Source organism: Marmota flaviventris, chromosome 13 (assembly GCF_047511675.1).
Source record: "Marmota flaviventris isolate mMarFla1 chromosome 13, mMarFla1.hap1, whole genome shotgun sequence".
Classification (NCBI taxonomy): domain Eukaryota; kingdom Metazoa; phylum Chordata; class Mammalia; order Rodentia; family Sciuridae; genus Marmota; species Marmota flaviventris.
The window spans coordinates 52,200,888-52,223,389 of NC_092510.1; the positions used below are offsets into that span (position 1 = coordinate 52,200,888).

General features: G+C 31.9%; 1 protein-coding gene across 5 annotated transcripts in view; it reads left to right on the forward strand.

Moving 5' to 3' along the window:
* Positions 1-22,502, forward strand: part of Cntln (centlein) — a 306,285-nt gene that overhangs the window by 242,021 nt on the left and 41,762 nt on the right. For all 5 annotated transcript variants that reach the window (XM_027950608.2, XM_071600659.1, XM_071600660.1 and 2 more), the window contains one exon: positions 19,594-19,785. In XM_027950608.2, coding sequence (XP_027806409.2) covers positions 19,594-19,785 — 192 coding nt within the window. The remainder of the gene's footprint in view (positions 1-19,593; positions 19,786-22,502) is intronic.

Consider the following 22,502-nt stretch of genomic DNA (forward strand, 5'->3'; position numbering starts at 1 on the left):
TATAACAGTGTAAGGGAATCATGGTGTGTGTGTGTGTGTGTATGTGTGTGTGTATATATGTAAGTGTAATGCATCATGAAGGTGTAGTGGAAGGAGAACAGTCTTTCATTGCTATCATTATTTAGTGAGGATATTGAAAGAGGTGATATTTGCGCTGAGTCTTTACATTTGGTATGATTTTTAAAGTTGTATGCATGGAGTAATTCCATTAAAAGAAAGGAAAGCTTAAAAAGATATCAAGGTGAGAAAGCAGTTTGTTTAGAATAGTGGATAATATGGTACAGCTGTGGTTCTAAGGTCTGGCTGTGTATTTTCCTCACTCTGAGCTTTAAAAGATACCTAGGCCCAGGCCCCACCATAAACCATGTAAGTACAAATATTTAAGTCTGAGACTGGATCTTGTGTCTTGATAGTTTTTCAAAGCTCTCAGGTGATTCTAATGTACAGTGAGGACTGAAACTAAAGTTTGAGGAAATAGAGATTGAATATAAGCAACTAGATAACAGATTATTTAAATATCAGGGTGAAAGAAACAATAAAGAAGTGGTCTACAAAGTATTAATAGAAGTAGACAGAGTTTTTAAACAACACAAGAGATTTTACAGATTGATGGCAAATTGTATATGAGAAGGTAAAGCAAATGGCGAGATTTAATTATAACAGAGCAAGGCCGATTCAACAAGTGCCTTGGGTTTTAGGTTAATCTAGCATATATACATTTGGGTATATAAACTACTAAATTTTTCAGGTTTCTAATTAAAATGTTTATGAAGTTAATGCTGGAAGTATTATATAACATGTTAAATATTAACAGTGGAAAATGACAATAAAGTTAGGTAAAATATGACAAATATCCTTATAAGTGCACATTAGAACTTGGAAAAGAAAAAAAACAAATGTAAATTCCTTGAGCATAAATCAGTGACAGTTTACTATTGTATCAAAGTGGTAATTTGTCACTGAAGTGGTAATATCCAGTAAATAGTAGAATATTTCAGTTTAAAATTTAGGGGAGAGGACTGGGCTAGATGTATGACTTTTGGAGTCATGAGTATTTCAATGGTATTTAAAAACTTGGGACATAATGAGATCATCAAGGGAGGGAAGATAAATAGAAAAGAGAAGAAGTCCAAGTCTGAGCCTTGGCCCCTCCCATATTTGGAGGTTGGAAAGATGAGAAAGAATCTGAAAATGAAAGGCCAATACAGTAAAAGTAAAAGAAGAACAAAGAAAATGGAGTACCTAAAAATCCAAGTCAAGAAATGAATGATCAGTTATGTCAAATGTTGCTGATCAGAATGAGTCCATGAGAGGAATTAAATAACAGGAAGAAAAAGAAAGAAATTGAAGGAAATAGTTAAAAAAATATATATATATTAGAGTTAGTTTGAGGAGCCTTGCAAAAAGTAGAGAAGGGAGCCTAAAAATTTAAATATTTAATCAATTGGGTTCAAAAGAAACAATACAAATACTGACAATTTTGGTGCTTTTTAAATGAAGATGACACAACATCTTTAAGGATATACATTGTTTGAACAGGCAAATAAGAGTCTTGCTGTCGGGGCTGGGGTTGTAGCTCAGTGGTGGAGCACTTGCCTAGCATGTGTGAGACACTGGGTTTGATCCAGCACCACATACATACATACATACATACATACATACAGGTGTTGTGTCCATCTCCAACTAAAAAAAAAATGTTTTAAAAAGAGTCTTGCTCTAAATATTTATCAAAAATATTCACATAATTAGGCCAAAAGCCAGATTTCCACCAAATTTAAAGAACTGGAAGTAAAAAAATATTTTCTAGGGACTGGGGTTGTGGCTCAGCAGTAGAGTGCTCGCCTAGCATGTGCAAGGCGCTTGGTTGGATCCTCAGCCCCACATAAAAATAAATAAATAAAATAAAGGTATTGTATCCAACTATAACTAAAAATTTTTTTAAAAAAATATTGTCTAACATTAATAAAGTTAGAAACTAATTTTAAAGTTAATATCTGATACAAAGTTAGAGAGAGATACAATTATGATGCTGGAGTCCCCCAGATGGGATTAATGCCTTTATAAAAAGAGAAGACATGGCATCCTTCTCTACTCTGTGGTATGTGAGGATTGAACAAGAAGACAGCCATCCGCAAGCCAGGACAAGTGTCTTCATTGAACAGTAGATCTGTTGGTGCCTTGATCTTGGATGTCCCACCATTCAGATCTGTGATAAATAAATGTTTGTTGTTTAAATCACCAATCTATGGTAATTTGTTATAGCAGCCTGAACTAATTAAGACACCCAAAGAAAATAGAACTATTTAGAACAGAAGTTGATTTTATAGAAGTAAAAATGCAGTAGACATAATCAATGAAACCAAAGACTAGATAAAGACTAATAAATTGACAAAATATTAACAAATGTAGATAAAGTCTAGAGAAATTGGAATCTTAAACACTGCTGGTAAGAATGTAAAATGATTTATTTTAGAAAAGAGTTTGTAGTTCATAAGAAGATAAAACATGGCTCAGCAATTCTAGTCCCAGATATGTTGGGGATGAAAATCAAGTCAAGATGGCGCCTGGCAGTTTGCCAAGAGGAGAGGTTTGTGAAGCAACGCCAGCAAGCCATTAAGATGATGAGGATTCCTTATTGGCTGACTGCTGTATCTAGATGATGTTAATTGAATCAAGCTGTGTGTAATTAGTTAGGTATATATACCTCTGCTGTCCGGCAGAGAAGCAGCTCCTGCTATCTCAGGTGCCTGCTACTTTGAGTTCTCACTCAGTTCCTGCTGAGTTCACTGGCAATAAAGTAGTTCTCGCTTCAGCCTTCAAGTTGCTTGTCACCTCTTGGTTATTTAGCCCAGCTGGACTACTGCACAGATATATGCTCAAGAGAACTGTAAATATAAGTTCACATAAAAGTTCATACATGAATGTTCACAGAAACATTATTCATAATAGCCACCCAGTGGAACCTATCTAAAAGTTCATCAACTGTTAAATGGAGAGAGAAAGTGCAGTATATCCATACAATGGGTTGTCATTCAAGAATAAAAAGGAAGGAAAAATGGTTACACGTTGCAACATGAATGAACCTTCAAAACATACATATGGAAGAATCCAGGCACAAAAGATCACAAATAATATGATTCATTTTATATGAAATGTCAGGAAAAGGCAAAATAAACAAATTAGATTTGGTGGTTGGCTAAGGCCAGAAATGTGAAACAAATGTCTTTAAATGGGCATGAGGATTTTTTTCAGGGCTAATGGAAATGCTCTCAACTTATTCCAGGGTTATAATTGCACAGCTTTATAAATATGCTAAAAATCACTCAATTGTGCACATACAATTAAAAACTCTTACCAACCAAGAATACTTAGTCTGGCAAAACTGTCTTCAAAAATGAAAGAGAGAAAGGCTTCCCCAAATATCAGAAGCAGAGAGGGTCCTTCACCCCCCAGACCTCTCTTAAAAGAAATACTAAATTGAGTTCAAGTTGAAACAAAAATATGCTAACCAATAATACAAAAGCCCTGAAATTATAAAACCTGCTGGTATAAGTAAATACAGAGAGAAATACTGGATACTGTAAAACTGTAGTGGTGGAATGTGATAATTTTTAACTCAAATATAGAAGTTGGAAAAATAAACTATAATTATAACTATAAAAATATGTTAATGAATACACAATATGAAAACATGTAACATCTTTTTATTTTTCATCTTTTTATTTACATTAACAAAATGTAAAATTTGTAACATCAACGAAATGTGTGTAGGGAGAAGTAAAAGAATAGAGTTTCTTTTATGTAATTGAAATTAAGTTGTTACCAGCTTAAAATAGATTATTGTAACCACAAGATATTTTATGTAAGCCTTACAGTAATCAGAAAGAAAATACTTTTAAAAGATATGCAAAAGAAAATTAAAAACAAGATGTGTTACTACAAAAAAATCAATGAAACACAATGGAATAAAGCAACAAAGGAAAAGAGGGACAAAAGAAGAAGACAAAACAACAGAATGACAATAGTAAAGTCCTTCACTATCAAAGTACTTTAAATGTAAATGGACTAAACTCCTTAATAAAAGGCATAGAGTAGCTGAATATAATAAAATTTGATTCAGCTTTATCCTCTCTTTAAAGAGACTTTAGATTTAAGGATACATTGGCTAAAAGTGAAGGGATGGAAAATGATATGCCCTGCTAAAAAGACAGCAGGGATGACCATATGCTACCTGTTTTCTTCTTTCTGTTACAGAGAAAGTGACATTAATCTGAAAGAATAATCCATTCACCAAGAAGAAAAAAAATAAAACATTTATGCATATAATTTCAGAGCTTCTTGATAAATGAAACAAGCAAAATTGAAGAGAAATAGATAACATAATAATAGGAGACTTGAATATCCCACTTTCAATAATTGGTAAAACAATTAGAGAGGACCTAATCAAAACTATGAACCAGTTGGACCTACCAGAGTTAGAGAATATTCCATCCAACAACTGCAGAATGTACATTCTTCTCCAGTGCATGTAAAACATTTTCCAGAGTAGATTATGTTAGACCACAAAGCAAATCTTAAATTCAGGAAGATTGAAATCATATAGGTATCATTTCTGATCACAAAGTAATGAAGTTAGAAATCAATAGCAGAAGGAAAACTGAAAATTCCCAAATGTATAGAAGTTAAACAAAACACTCTTACACAACCAGTGGGTCAAGGAGGAAGTCATAAAGGGAATTAAAATACATTGCAACAAGTGAAATTGAAAACATAACCTAAATTTAGGATTGGCTGCAAAAGCAGTGAAAGGAGGGACTTAAATTTTAAGGAAAATAGTATATACTGTACTGTAAACTTAATATTTTATTAAGAAGGCAGGTTCTCATGTGTTTTTTACTAAAATTTAAAAAATGCAAAGAATTTTTTTAATGCAGGGGATCAAACCTAATTTTGATTAGGGCCTCATGCACAATAGGTAAGCATTTTACCACTAACCTAAATCCCTAGCCCCAGAAAACTTTTTGATAAAATTAATAACCTGTTCATGATAAAAGTTCTCTTAGCAAACTGGGAATAGCAGAGGATTTTTTTTATTCCGCTATGAGGAATAAAAACAGTCATCATACTCAGTGATGGAAGTTAGAAGCATTTCTTTTTTAATCAGAAGGCATTTTTGCTTGCTGTCTTTGTTTGTATTTTTGATGTTGTACTCAAGGGCCTAACCAGCACATTAAAAAGGAAATGAAAATTAAAAGTATTAGAAATAAAGAAACAAAACCATCATTAGTTCCAGACACCAGGCTTGTCTGCACAGAATCTCAAAACAAATTACTATAATTAATAGAGTTCAGCAAGATTACTGAATATAAAATCAATGTATGCCAAAACAATGGAATTCACATTCACCAACTGAATATGCAACTTAAAAGAAGAAACATTATTTATGGAATAGCAAAAATTTATCTCAGAATGGAAGATGTATCCCAGTTTCGGGGATGTTAAAATGTGAACAGGGAATGTGTTAAAATCATTATATTGTTTTGAAATATACATATATATTTACAGACACACACATATACATACATGCTGAGTATAAAGACGTGAGGGAAAAATAAACACCACAGGTATTTAGGATAGTGAATATTTCTGGTAAGTCAAGAGAGTGATTCATAGTTTTCATTTGTACTCATAACTTATTGCCTCAGTTCGGCAGTTAATACATGAGAATTCATTTTATTTTTCATTATTACAAACCTATGGTATATTTGAAATATTTTATTTAAATGAAGAGAAGAAAGAAACCTACTGATGTAAATATCCCACAGAAAGAATGCTGGAGATGGAACAAATCTTTGTAGCAAGATAAGAAGATTGGGAGAGTATCAGCTATATGAGAAGAGCCAGAGAAGGAAAGCAAAAAGAAGCATATGCAGAAACTGAAGGAAAAGTATAAGCATGCTGTTATACAGAAAAGAAAGAAAAATTTTAAAAAGAAAAAAGAGATTTGGTCAAGCGTGTTGGATGCCATAGAGGAATTGAAAATACTGAGGAGCAGTTGTTGGACTTTACTTATGAAGTTGTATTCATAGGAATCTTGATAGCAAATGATAAAAACTGTACTCAAACTAACATTAAAAAGAAAAATGAAGCTCACAAAATCAAAAGATTAACAAAAGATAAACTTAGGAACTAGCACCAGATACTAATGTCACTGATGCTTCTCTTTACTTCACATTGCTTCATCCCAGACCATCCTTTTCAGTGCAGACTTTACATGTATGCCAGCCAGGTACTAAGCCTTATAGTTTAGAACCTGGAGAAAAAAACGGATTTTTTTTTTCATTCTACTCTTTCTGTCTTACTATGATTTAGAAGATCGTTAATTTTCTACAACTGCAAGAGGAAAAAAAATGTGTTGTCTGTGTAATTCTGAGGTAGGATTTAGGTTAATTTCATTGTATGCATATTTTCACCTACATGAATAATTGACAGAAGATTTGAGACATGCAGGATACGGGAACGTTTCTATTGGGCAGGACTAGTCTACATATTCCAGTATATTTTGTGTTCCTGTATTTCACCCACTTAACTTTTTAATCATTATGGTACTCAAAAGTATCACAACAGATTTCCAAAATACATGTCCCAGTAGCATGTATTCTTTGAGAACCATTGTTCTAGGAGAATGGCAGAAAACCCAACTTGATAATAAAAACAAAAATAACTCCCAGACTACCCTTTTCCTAAAGATCTATATGAATTATGGTAGTTTATGTAAGTTAACTGAGAACCAGATATTTATCTGACTTTATTTATTGAGTGAGTACTCTGTTAGATCAATCATTATTACTCTTTGAAAGAATGTGATAAACAGAAGATAATTCTAAAATAAAATAAAATAGGGCTGGGGCTATAGCTCAGTGGTAGGGCTCTTGCCTAGCATGTGTGTGGCACTGGACTCAATCATTATTAAAAATAAATAAAACAAAGCCATTCTGTCCATCTACAATTACAAAGCAAATTAATAAAAAAAAAGGATGATGGCAAGATGTTCCTATGTGGAATTTTTTTGTGTGTGTTGAAAAAATAGCACTTCAATGAAATGTCTGAGAAATATCTTGAATAATATTGTATAAATCCAAGTTATATAAATTTCTTTTTTGTTTTCCTCCTATAAAAAAAATGTCTGTTTTATGCCATGAAAGGTATTTTTTTGGTTATTTTTATATATGTTAGCTTTTAGTGGGGGAAAAATCTCATTTTAAATTGTATCAGTATCTTGTCAAGTTCAGGGATTATAAAAACTTATTTTAAAATATGTCATCAGCTGGGACTGTAGCTCAGTGGCAGACTACTTGCCTAACAAGAAGCCCTGAATTTGATCCCCAATACAAGGAACTTTAAATTGAAAAAAAAATCATTTTAAAAAAAATTTCTTGACTCTTACAAAACTTATATAGGAAATAAAGAAAAACTTTACTAAGTTGTTTCTTGAGAATTTTAGTAGGATATATTTATAAATGATCAACATCACATGAATACTTAGTGTTGCTGCTGTTAAATGTGTAATGAGTTGTAGGGTTTTTTTAATTCTCTCACTAGCTTTCATCCAAATAATTTATTTGCAGAATTAGATGTGGTACTACAAGAAAAGACATACAGTGAACCCTATTATAAAATATTTTGATTTCTACGTATTATGACACTATTCACACTTAAGATGTATTTAAGAAATATATAGCTTTTCACTAATTTGAAAATGTAAACTTAGAACTATCTTTAGTCTTTGAGTTTGTAACCCAAAAAGTTGGTAATATTTAATTTAGATTAGTGTGATAATGTACTATTTCTGTAAACTGATTCAAGTATAATTTAAGCCTAGTGTTCGTAAATGCTTTTAGAGGCTTTTTCAAAGGACTTTATCTTATAAAATATGAATTTCAGAAGTATATCATGCTCTATTATAAATTTTTACATGTCAAAAATTATTTTAATGGGAACTGGGGTTGTTGCTCAGCGGTAGAGCACTTGCCTCTCGCGTGGGAGGTACCAGGTTCGATCATCTGCACCACATAAAAATAAATAAATAAAGATTTTTTAAAAATGATTTAACAAATACCTGCCCTTTGAAATCTGTACAGGAATTTAATAATACAAACAGTTTTTAATTCTCTAGATTCTCACTGATGTTTAATAACAGTACTGTACATGAGCATTCATTTTCTCAGGCTAGTCTACAAAGGCCTCTCCTTTTTTTCCCCCCTCCACTTTTCACATTTATTTATTCTATCCTCTGTCAGTTCCATTCTGCCATCAAGTGATATTTTAATTATTTTGGTTATTGTTTTAGCCTAAAAACATTTGATTCTTCCTTATAACTTCTGGGTTTTTTAATTCTAATTAGTTATACATATGATAGTAGAATGTATTTTTACATGTTATACATATAGAGAGTACAACTTCTCATTCTTCTGGTTGTACATGATGTAGAATTACATTGGTCATGTAATCATATATGCACATAGGATAATAAAGTCCAATTCATTCTACTATCTTTCCTATTCCCATTCCTCTTCCCTTCCCTTTCTTCCACTTTTTCTAATCCAAAGTACTTCTCTGCTTCCCTAAATCCCACTTTATTGTGAAATTAGTATCCGCATATCAGAGAAAATATTTAGTCATTGGTTTGGGGAGAATGGCTGTTTCACTTAGCATGATATTCTCCAGTTCCATCCATTTACCAGAAAATGCCATAATTTCATATTGGCACCAAAACAGACATGGAGACCAATGATACAAAATAGAAGGCACAGAGAGAAACCCACAGAAATACAGTTGAATTTATATGTATATATATTTGTTGTCCAATTATATTTCTTTCTTCATACTAGACAAAGGTGCCAAAAACATACATTGGAGAGAAGAAAGCCTATTTAAAAATATTGCTGGGAAAACTGTAGGAAAATGAAATTAAACCCTTATCTCTCACCCTGTACAAAACTCAAATCAAAGTGGATCAAAGACTTATGCATTAGAACAGAGACCCTGCACCTAACAGAAGAAAAAGTAGGCCCACATCTTCTCCATGTCATCTTAGGAACTGACTTCATAAGACTTCTAAAGTGCAAGGAGTAAAATCAAGAATCAGTAAATGGGATGGAATCAAATTTAAAAGCTTCTTCACGCAAAGGAAAAAATCAAGAACATGAAGAGGTATCCCATAGAATAGGAGGAAATCTTTGCCACCTACACCTCAGAGCATTAACTTCCAGAATATATAAAGAATTCAAAAAACCTAACACAAAAAATCACAAATAACCCAATCAATAAATGGGCTTAGGAACTGAACAGACACTTCACAAAGGAAGAAATATGATTGAACAACAAATATATGAAAAAATGTTCAACATCTCTAGCAATTAGAGAAATGGAAATTAAAACTACACTGAGATTTCATCTCACTCCACTCAGAATGGCTATTATCAAAAATACAAGCAACTCTAGATAGGACAACAGAGGCAGGAGGGGAAGGAAAGGGGCAATGGGTGTACAAAAGGTGGTGGAATGAAATGGATATCATTACCCTAAGTACATGTATGAAGATACGAGTGGTGTGAATATACTTTGTATACAACCAGAGATATGAAAAATTGTGCTCTATATGTGTAATATGAATTGTAATGCATTCTTCTGTTATATATAATTAATTAGAATAAAAAGTTTTAAAAAATACAAGGAACAATAAATGTTGGCAAGGATGTGGGGAAAGGGGTTTATTTTTACATTGCTGGTGGGACCGCACATTGGTGTAACCACTCTGGAAAGCAGTATGGAGATTCCTCAGAAAACTTGGAATGGAGCCGGGGATATAGCTCATTTGGTAGAGTGCTTACCTTGCATGCACAAGGCCCTGGGTTTGATCCCCAGCAACACACACACACACACACACACACACAAAAGGCAGGGTCAGGACAAGCAAGCTGATCACTCTGGCAAGAAAACTTGGAATGGAACCACCATTTGATCCAATTATCCCACTCCTCAGTATAACCAAAGAACTTTAAACAGCATACTACAGTGATACAGCCATCTCAATGTTCATAGAAGCTCAATTCACAATAGCTAAACTATGGAACCCACCTAGGGGCCCTTCAACAGATGAATGGATAAAGAAATGTGGTGTATGTATATAATAGAATATTACTCAGCCACAAAGGCCTTTCTGATCTATAAAAATACAGCAAGAGTTGATACTACTGTAATAGTACTCCAATAGGACAAAAAAGTAATTCAGAGTACTGAAGCTTGTTTTTTAGGAGATTTGAGTTTACTTATGAGAATGAGGAAGTCTTCATGAGACTTCTGCAGATTATATTTGTTCCTGATAATTCAGTCGCTGTAACTTCATTTGAAAATTTATGATTCTTTATTTAGAAACAGATGTCAAAATCACCATAAAACACCAGCTATCATTTTTGTTGATTTGGCATGTTTATTAATTTTTTCCTTGGCCTGCATAGTTTGGGGAGGATTATTTTCCTCTTGCCTCCACACAATTTCAATGCCTGAAAAAAGTCTTGACAAAAGGGGTGGAGGAAAAATAGAATGAAGATGTTGTGGTAACTGACTTCTTTCATAAGACTCCTAAAGTGCAAGAAGTGGCCAGAGCACATGCCTAGCACATGGGAGGCACTGAGTTTGATCCTCAGCACCACATAAAAATAAGTATGTAAGGTATTCTGTCCATCTACAACTTAAAAAAAAATTAAAAGAAAAAAGATGTTGTGTGTCTATCATATATGAGGAATAGATATTTCTATGTTGAATTAGCTGAGTTTAAGCAGTAAAAAGTAAAAGGAAAGTGACAAAATGAGTTTTCGTTACTTAGTTTTTTCCTTTGGAACATCAAACAGCACTATCATTATTTTTTATCCCTGCCAGGTGAAAGAATTAGAATTGAAATGCATTGCATCCTCATGGTCAGTAGTAAGCAAGTCATGTGTAGGTCAAGTGTTAGGAGAGCTGTGACTGAGCTTATAATATTACCATATGGACATTGAGAAATTATTTTCACAGAGATAATGATGAATTTTTTCTGTATATACATTTTGTTTCAAGTGTTTATATCTGTATTTAGTATCTGGTGTGTAAAGAGGGCTTTTCTTCTGGTAACTTGAACTGAGAATTTGAAATTACAAACCTCTTTTTGCTATAAATAGACAAATGTTTATTTTTGTCCACAAATACTTGAAAGTCAACTATGTAAGTTAATTTTTACATATTATAAATTCCACATGTAATACATCTGTTATTTTTCACATTGTTGTAAGAACAGAAGTTGAAGTAATATGGTTTAACTTTGAGCTAAAATGCATTGGTTTAGTTATTTAGATTATTTTGAAATTTTTATCACATAGATGAAAATTTGCTTAAAATCTCAATAATGTCAAAAGTATTAATGCAAATTAAAGGACATATGTTAAATGTTTCAGCATTTTGGTGTGTTTTGAGAACTGAAAGTATTAGTAAACTGTTTTGAACAATTTGACATTTGAGATAATAGTGTTTGTTTTCAATTTGAGAAATCATTTTTTAACATATTTATAAAAGAATAACTTAATTGGACATTTATAAGAACTTACATCATAAAATGCAAGGGCATTGAATAAATTTACTCCTTGTAAATGTTATTGAGAGTAACATATCTCTTATCCATATGCAGATATCCATATTTCTCTGATAGAATCTAATTTGAACACATCAAGACAGATTGGCGTTTTCAGTACCATAAAAAACTGCTTTGTTAATTACGAACCATATTTAGTATGACCTTATAACAAAGTAGCACCTTAAGTGTCATGCTTTGTCTTTAATGTGCACACTGGAGCTTGGTTCATCTGTGCTAGACAACTGTACTTCATGAAAAGAGTTTTTTTTCTTGATAGGCAATTAGCAGTAATTAGGAAAATTCACCTCAATAAGATGTCAACATGAGATTATTTTAAAAAGTTGAATGTCAGTGACTTAAAAAGAAAGTTCTCTGACACATAGGTATGGCATGTGAAACATGAAATGTTAATTTAACTTTTCTGCTTATTATTCATGCACAATATTATTTTGTCATTCAGACACTACACTGACAGAGTATAAGGGTGTTAAAATAGTGCTGCTGGAATAAAAAGGGGATTAATCTACCATTGGCCAATTAGCCAAAGGGTACTTAATGGTCTCTAAAGGCTACTGAAATCTAACTACTAGCAAAAGCTAGTGGTAAAAAGTCCTCTATATTACCTTCATTTGCTTGACGTTTTGTGAAACATACTGTAGGCTTTTAATAACTGCATTTGTCAGAAAACAGTTTGTAAGTGAGTGATGCAGTAACTGAGTGGATTTTTCATAAGATATTTTGTTACATAGATAATTATATCTCTGTCTAGATCCTTTGTTATTGACTTTCAGTTCTTAATTTTTTTCTCTTGGTGTTATCAAAAATCATAACAAAGCAAAATTCATGCTTTAAATTTAAAACTATTATTACTAAACTTGAGAGTAACTATTTACCTTCCTGAGTACTTACATGGAAATTCCATGTGTTGGTGACTGGAAAATCAACTTTATAAGTGTCTTGATTACTCTCAGGAGTATTATTTAATTAAGTGACTAAGCTTTTAGTCTTATACATAGACAACAACATACAGAATTTTGTTTCTTTATATTTTATTCTCTATAAAATTGTAATATTCCAAATGAAAGAATGTTGACTATTCACAGGAAGAAGAAATATCATTAAGATTTCTCTTTCTAGGGGGTTTATAGGGTTTGTGCCTGTAAAATTCACATAGATATTATAAACTAGAATTTTATCTCAATTCTCTGCTTTAATTCTGATAACAAAATTTACATTATAATTATTTTTTAAAAATATAAGATTTTTAAATTGCTCACTCTGCTTAAGTATGAACTGGAATAATCAAGTTGTAAAATAATCAGTGAACTTATAATAATGTCCTATGTCAGCCCTAAGCAGAATTTAAGATTCAGAGATTTTGGTGAAGTAATTCAAAACAGATTACTCCCATTCAGCAGTTGTTTTTCTATACTTTGATTGCCAATTCCTATGGCTTTCAAAAAAAGAAAAAAAAATTGGAGACTACTCTGTAGTTATAGATGGGAACTACACTTCACTCTTTACTCTGTTGCTGATTGACCTTTTCCAACATTCAGCATCTAACCTTTGCTCCAGTATCAACTGGTAGAGTTCTTTTTCCACCAACCATTTCTTCCAAGGGCTTCCCCCAAACCCTGCTGCTCTAACCATGTCCTTCAATGTCATGTTTAGATGGATTCTATAGAATTTCTGTGTCTATTTTTTAGATCCTACTATCCCAACTAAAAATATTTTCCTAATTTTAAAATGTTTCATTACTTTAAGCTTTTACTGTAAAAAAATATATGGAAAATACAAACTGTATCTTTGAATACAATAGAGTGACTATTGTCCAGAAAAAAATATAGGGTAACTATTGTCCAGAAAAAAATATAGGTCACAATTAGTCTCTTATTGGAAGTGAATATTTGAGAATTAAAAGTGTTCCTTTGCCTTGGGGCACTGCTTCTAAAGTATTTGAATACTCAAAATCCTTTTCTTTATATGCTATAGCTAGTATTGTGACCATTAAATAGGCAGGTGTTGAATATTTTATTCTTTGGAGACATCAAGATCTGAAAATATAAAAACAATATATTGTTTTGGAACTCCTTAGGGAAATTTTATTTCAGATTTCTTTCTAAATAAACCCTTTAATTCTTACATTGGACCTGTAAAATCTTTTTTGGACCCATTTACTATTATTATTATTATTATTATTATTATTATTATTATTATTGATAATTCATTCTTAAACATTAACCTGTTTAGTAAAGATCTCTGGTGATGAAGATATGCTCCTTCTCCTCAGGTCTGTTCTCAGTTTACTCATCCACATTCTAGCAGGTACCTTCTCTCACATAAAAACTGAAGAGAAGAGTGGTTAAGGTATAGGCTAGAGCAATTGATGCTACCTCTAGTTTCTAGGACACATGTGACACAGCATATTAGGGAAATTACTTGAAAAGAAACTGGCTCTAGAGGTGTAACCAAGCAGGAACTGAGGAGAGTAGCAGTTCCCTTAGCTTTCTGTTCTGTTTCTTGATAACACTGTAGTTTGTTCTTAAATATTTATGTTTTATAGACTCTGGTCAAGGCAAGGGTTATAACTTTTTCATTTACCACTGACAATACAGAATTATTGTAGTGCTTTCCACCTGATATAGAAAAAAGAATGAATGATACTGAGTCAGATTCTGAATCTAAATACTTTCCATTCAAATCCTACAGAAAATGTCAAGTTGGAGCCCCAAATTAAAGCAATTTGTGAATGCAGTCCTACATAAGAGAATAAGGAAGAGCAGGCCAAGGGAAACATCTTCACCCCGTTCATGGGATTCCTATTGCTGAGAGCAGCAAAGGAAAGATTCTGAACAGAAGCCTTTTGCTTGGCAAATGAACTACAGATGAAGATCTGGTGTAGTCAGTTTATATTTCTAAGCATAGAAAATGGAATATTCAAAAAATTTCAAAAATAAAATTAATACAAAATTATGGATGAGGCAACAAAATTAGTCCACAGTGAGGCTTATATAAACCATACACCAAAGGGTTTGAGATACTTGCTTGAGGTGGGGCAGGGTGGGAATAAGGGAACAAAGGACAGGCTCAACAGGGGACTGATTTTTTAAAAATTATGACTTACACTAGTTTTTTTATGCTACATAACAATTTATCATAAACTAAGCAAGTTAGAAACAACATATACTTTCATTACCACTGGTTTTCCCGTGTCAGGAGTCTGGTACGCCTTAGCAGGTCTTCTGCTCAGAGTATCACAGGCTGTAATCAGTGTGTCATCAAGGCTGCCTTCCTTTCTATACCTTAGGCTTCCCTTCTAAACTCACATATTTCTTGAAAAATAAAATCACTTTCTTATGGATATAGAACTGAGGCCCTTCTTTTCTTCCTAGCTGCCAACCAAGAAGCATTCTCACCTCCCTGAGGCCTCCCTTAGATTCTTGCATTGTGGTTCCTTCCTAGTCCCTTCATAACATGTCAGCTTACTTCTTCCAGGCTACCAGGAGGATATCTCTCTCAGGGAAGGCCCCTGATCATCTTCAAGAGAGCTTACCACATAAGGTTATAATCAGGCAGGGTAATCTTAAAGTGACTTGATTAGAATCCTAATTGCCACCACAGAGTCTCCTTTTAGTATAAGTTATCATTGTGGTAATAGCCTGTTTTATTCTCAGGTTCCACCTGCATACAAGGGGAAGATATTATAGCAAGAAGTAGGTCATTGGGGGTCATCTGAAAATTGTGTCTACCACAGGAATCACTACTGAAGAATAGTAATATATTCAGTATGTGTATTCTTGTTTCTCCTTATACTTGTTTAGAGAGTTATGTACATTTCAGAGATTTATAGTTCATCACTATTTTATTTATTTTTAATTTAAATTAAAATTATAACTGTTACATAAATTCATGAATTTTTACTTGTTTATGAGGTACCATGAGATGTTCCAATACATATATACATTATATAATGTTTAAATCAGCTTAAACACATCTGTCTCTGCCAACATTTATCATTTCTTTATGGTGAAAACATTCCAAAATTTTTCTTCTAGTTTATATATAGTATATTATCATTATCTAAAATCAGGCAGATTATAATGTCATATTATATGTATGTCTGAACAGGTAACAAATTCCATCATAATATACAACTGTGATGTACAAATAAAAAATGGGCAAAGAAAAATAAATAAATAAATAAATAGTCACCTTACTGTGCAATATACAACACCAAAAATTTCTTACTTCTACATAACTATAACTTAGTATTAACTGATAAACTTTTCCCCATTCTTCTCACTGGCCTGTGGTAACCACCATTCTACTCCAACTTCTATGAGATCAACTTTTTTAGATTCCAAACATTAGTAAGATCATGAAGTGCTTGTCTTTCTGTGCTTGGTTTATTTCACTTAACATAATGATCTCCAGTCCCATCCTAAAGTTCTAAGATGTAAATAATTAGTATTATCTACTTTAAATTTTTGTAGTATTAAGTTCTATTTTATAATTGGTTAGAAATAATTGACTATACATAAATCAGTACAAATTTCAGTACTTACTGAAGTAAACTTTTAAATTTAAAAAGTCTTTTAGACTGCAGCACTGAGCATAGAGAGTCAGAGGAGCACATCTGGCATCAATAAGCATGTAGCCTAGCAGAGATCCTAAATTGATCCTAGTAAAACAAGTAACTCTGCCTTAAGATGAACTACAATTTCTGTCAAGAGAGAAATTATAGGATAATTATATACATATATTAAACAATTTTTTCATTAATCTATGTCCTCATCTTTAAGATATGTCTCAGACTCTGTAGGGTAGCATTTCCCATAAAATAATGCTACCAATAATGCTTCAGATTTAAAATCTACCAAGTGCTATCACAGATGTTTTAAAAATTCTGTCTTCAAAATTACCATTCTGAAGTAAGCGACATCATCTTTGTTTTAAAGGAGGAAACAAAGATACATACTTGCTTAAGTCCACTTGGTTAATAAGTAATAGTTCCAGAGAAAGAGAATCTGGAAATTATGACTCTTCCATCTGTGCTTTGTTATGTCTCTTTTAAATACAATGTAACATAAAAATTTAAAAACTTTGATTGGTGATGGAAAAGTAATATAAAAGAAATATGAATCATTCTATTGATAAAAAGAATAATTTAAGGGTAATCTTAATTTATTAGTAGATTTTACAGCACAATCTCTTTCTAACAAGATCACCCACAAAAGTAGTATCACAGCCCAAAACAAGAGTAAGGAAAAGAAAGATTTTATACTACTTCTCTCTATAATAGCATTTCTCAAATAAGAAACAGAATTCTTAAACTGAGAGAAATTAATAATAGAGCCCACATTATTTGTCCAAAATTCTAAGGGATAAACAAAAAATTTCAAACTGATGGAATAAATGGTTTGTATAGTTCCCATTTCAACAGATGCTTCTATGCATATATAATATTAGAAATGTTTTAAAGATTGTAAAGATTTTAAGTATCCTTTAATCAAAATATTATATTTTAATAAAGTACAAGTAATTCTATCTTCTCCATAGTTTTAGTGTTTCTTTATTTAATGATTTTTGTATTGTTAAGATGATGGTAAAATTTACATATGTATGTCTTTCAGAGAAATACTTTTTTGAGGTTGGTCTTTCCTCAATAAAGACATATTATAGTGTTAATATCTGCCATCATGGAAGTAATAGACAGAAAATAGGAGTATGGCAAATAAGAAAAGCCACCCAGATCTGTTTATAAGGAGATAAGAAACTCACCAGATTTTAGTTTCTTGTGTTGTTTGAGATTCTACCTGCAATTGCTGCCATGAGTTACATCTTTCCAAACTGAAATCTTGAAAAGTCTAATTTAAATGCAGAGTGTTAACATCAGAATTCAGAAATATTCTGGTATATGCTGCCAAAGTAAAAACTTAACTAATACTACATTATTAATGAACTGTATTTTAATTTATATGGTTATAAATAGATTGTAAATAAGAGCTGTAATTGATGTGTCCTTACAGCATATCTGAACTACAAATAGGAAACCTTTCTTTTGGTTCTTTTTATACCTAAGGCATTATTTTTACATATTGTGGTGTATACATAGGTGGTCAAAAGCATCCTCCTTGAAGGATTTAATGTTTACTAGTGTTCATAGACAAGGAACATGCATAGTTTTATGGGAGCAAAGAGAAAGAAGAAGAAAAGAACAAAGAAGACTTTGTGTGGAAGGAAAACTAAGTTGCCCTTCAAAGATGAGAAATCCTTCAGTTGTAGGAAACACTATGTGTAGTCATTGATGCAGAAATGGCAGGCAAGTTTGGCTTCAGGTGATAACATGACAAACACAAGTCTAAGTTAATCTTAGAAAACTTTATTATCTACAGATATATGAGTTTTATTCCATTGGGGTGAAAAACCCCTAAAGACCTTTGAACGAAGGAATAACAGGTGAAAGTTGTAGTAGGAAGTTGTATAAAAAGTGAGATGGAGTTGGGGAGAGGGAGGGTCTGGCAGTAGCCTCAGTAGGATAATGAGAATCTCCATTGAGTGAATACAGAAAGAGAATACAGATAGAATACAAATTTAAGAGACTGTATAATTTATAGAACATGACAACTGCTTGGACATAGGAATAATAAATAGGGAAAGGTAGATTCAAGCTTGAATGGTAACCCAGAAGATTTTCAGATTTAAGGAAATTGTGATTTCACATTCAGATATTAATTACTGAGGTACCTTTGGGACAATTCATGAACAAATATTTACTGAAAATCTATAGAACTGTACTTACAGATCATAAACTAAAATATAGCCAAATAAATAGTCTTTTCACCAAGACATACTCTTATTTCAAATATATCAAGCCCTAGTTCTGAATCCATGATCTGAAATATTCATTCTTAACTATACACAATGTGTATACAAATACATATTTATTTGGGTTCTAGATATTATGCTTAAAAACAGTGTTAATACGTAAATTACTTATGCCCCATGTTTATAGTACCATATATTTTAGCTACATCTTTTGCTGTTTCTAATTGGAATTCATAACAAAGAAACATTTTTTTCTCACGAGAGATTTCAGGATCATTTTGTCTAATTGTTCCTTATGTTCAACTACCATATTATAAGCTTCTTTGGAATAATAAATCAGTCATGCAGTTACCCTCTTAAGGATCTTGGAGTTGTTATGCTGCTAGTTTGGTGACATTCTGAAGACTATAGATTGGTAAAAGAGCAGGGCTAACATAAGATATTTTTTTGTTTTACACTTCTTCTCAAAAATATTATTAGTATATCATTTAGCAAAATATTTGTTATCAAAATTTCAAATATTAGAAGTTCAGTGCAGTTCTGTGTCCACATTACAAACAGGACTTGTCAGCTATCAACCAAGTACATTATATTGAGCAAGTTTTTTTTTTTCTTTTTTTTGCATGCTATTTGAAATAAATCCCTAACAAGACTCATCTGTTAATTGGACTTAAAGTTTATGTTACTACATGAGAAATATTTTGGCTACTATAGAGAGTAGTAAGATCTATTAAGTAGAATAAACAACTAATATCTGTTATCCTTTCCTGCTCTAGCTTGGCTTTTACCAAGTTAAGTACATTGACCCTGTGAATCTCTGGCTCACTCATGTATTTGTGAAGACAAAGAAATAGTACTTCTTGAGTAAAGACCAGCCAACCAGAAGTTATTGAATACAGCAAATTCATATTGTTTTCACTTGACTAGCCCACAAACTTAAGCAAAAGCTAATTGAAGTTAGAATTTTTGCAATTTTTATAACCTTTTATAATTGTTTTTTTCAACATTATCCTATTGTATGATTTTATGCTGAAAATCATTGAATTAATGATTACTTACCTTTATATTTATATTTCTTTTTCTTTTTTATTTTAAAGAAGCTAAATTTGGATTTGGCTGAGCTTCGGAAGGAAAAAGAAGATTTACTAAAGAAATTGGAGTCCTCATCTGAAATCACAAGTTTGGCAGAAGAAGTTTCCCGGATAACAACTCCTCGGATACACATTACATCACTGAGTCCTTCAAGGAGCATGGATCTGGAAATGAAGCAATTGCAGTGTAAACTAAAGGTGATTTTAAAGTTCATTAAATATGAAAACATCCTTAAAGACAAGCTTATATCAACTGTAATTTATTCTAATAAAAGTAAATTATGGCATCCAAAAATTATTAATACTACATTTTATTTTATCATTCAGGTTTATTTGATAGATTCTTATCTGTTAACTCATAGTACTGTTCTCTGGAAAAAAAAGATGACCAGACACCCTGAAATCGTAACTTAGGAGCTAATGGAAACTACTTCTCCAATATTCAACTCCTCTCTGCCCCCAATGTCTCCCTCTGACTAAACAGAATTGTCTCAAACATAGTATCAACATATACCTAATTTCTCTCCTCTATACATGTTACTATTTTATTTTGGTCCTTTTTGATTGGATATGGAGAAGGAGAAGAGATGTAGACAGGGGGAGAAGAAGCAGAAATCAAAGATGGACTGGTTTAGTATATTTCAATAAGTTAAATGTGTGAGAATAAAAAGCTGTGGTCCTTTGGTTTATAAAGAATTATATTTAAGTCGAGGAAAAACTTGTCAACAGTTTAAAAATGGGGCTGACCTTACTTTAAATAGAATTACCTTGTAAGAAACAAGATTGATGAGTTTTAATTGGAGAGTTAATTTTCATGCTGCTTAAAACAAGTTCATTTGCTTTTCACATATTTAATTCTGTTCTTCAGTGGGAATTGGTAGCTGGAAGCCAAAGGCAGTGTTATATAGGACCATAGTTACAATGAGAGTCACTAGAAGGAAATATCTTACTGTAAATGCACAGTGTACATTTAAAAATAGAATTACTGTTAAGATTATATTGACTTATTGAATTGTGGAACAGACTCATTTTCAACCAAAAAATGATATTTTAGTATAGGATTAAGAATAAGATAAAATTTAAAATAAATGAGTGCATCTTTGCTTGAAAATATTTTGCTTTCTTAGAAATAATCATTTACAAAACTAGCATTAATTTGGATACTTCTTAAATGCCATCCTTGGACAATGTTTACATATAGAACTTGCCTCAACAACATTTTATGTTTAAATACCTTATATAAAATTAGAAATGTGAGAAAAAATAATTGTGAAAGTTTTGGGGCATGTATCTTTTAAAAGATGCTTTTGTCTTTGAAAAGGTGCAATAAAATATTTAAATCAAACATTTTAGTGTTTAGGTTTAATATACTAGAAGATAAAATCATTGAGATAGATAGTCTTTGGTCTTATGTATTACGGAGACTCTAATTCATAATTCTGTGATTCTTTTGAAGTGTTCATGATCCTGATATGTCATTTTCACCTAGATAAAATTGAATATTAGATCCTGTACTATATGACTTTTACAGTTTTTTAAAAATTGCTAATACCTTTAAGTTGATTTATTTGATTTTACTTGCTATAGATGGTCTGAAAGCAATTAAAAAATAAAAGAAACAAATGGTCTAACATAATTTTGAGTGAAAATAGACCTACTTGAATGTGTGTAAATTATTTACAATATAATTTTCCGTAGTATAAGTTTTTACCCACATATAAATATTTGTCTTGTTTTGAAGGAAAGTATCAGTCAGAAAAGTGAAACGAGAATACCTAAAACAGTTTTGTTTAATTGTCTGTATCTAACCTGTAGTCTTGGAATACTGACCAGGGCATATAGAAACAAAAAAGATAAATATTTACTTTTATTTTGTTTCATATTTTTAAATGGAAATTTCCTAAAAGAAATTTAAGTACATAATACTCTCTGCTACTAAAAATTTCTGTTTCAATATATTTGTTCGTTAGTGCTTCCATAACAAAATATCACAGATGAGGTAGCTTAAAAAATAAACATTTATTTTCTCACAGTTCTGAAACTGGAGCTCCAAGGTCAAACTTTTCTGAGGCCTCTCCTTGCCATGTAGATGGCTTCCTTTGTCTTCATGTGATCTTCCCTTTGTGCATCTCCATCTCCTAATTTCCTCTTCTTATAAAGACACCAGTAATATTGTATTAGGACCCACTCTAAAACCTCATATTATATCTTATATAGTTAAAGTTCCTATATCTACACATAGTCCCATTCTGAGGTCCTTGGGGTTAGGTGAGGACTTCAGCATATGCATTTTAGGGGAACACGATATAGTTCAACACAGATCTCAAACTGTGAATGCAGTGATTATCTAAGAAGTAGCTTATTTTCTAACATATATATTTAAACTTAGTTGAGAAAGTTGATTAGACTTAAATCTCTTAAAGGTCCACATGGCATTTTTTTTATTTTGTTCAATTAATATGTAGAGATATAGTTTTGGGTGTGGGGTGCAATGGATTGTACCCAGAGGTGCTCTACAACTGAACTACATATCCAGCCCTTTTTCGTTTTTTTATTTGGGGACAGGATCTCCCTAAGTTGGCTTTGAACTTGTTTCTCTTGCTTCACTTGCAAGCATGCTGCACTGCACCTGGCTGTGATTTCTTATGTGTACTTTTCAAATGTCCTTGATTCACTTAATATAATTAGAGTGCTCAGAAGCATTTTCTGTATCTTTATTTTTGCTCATATTATATATGTTTTCTCAAAGACCCAGCTTTATATAGATAGGTAATAAAATGTTAGCAATATACAAATTCCTTTTAGTGAATAATATATAATCAGTTCTTTATATTTACTTTATAGTTTTTTATAAAATATGGGTTAAATAATACTTAAATTTATATTTATGATTTTTTATTACTTTATGATTGTTA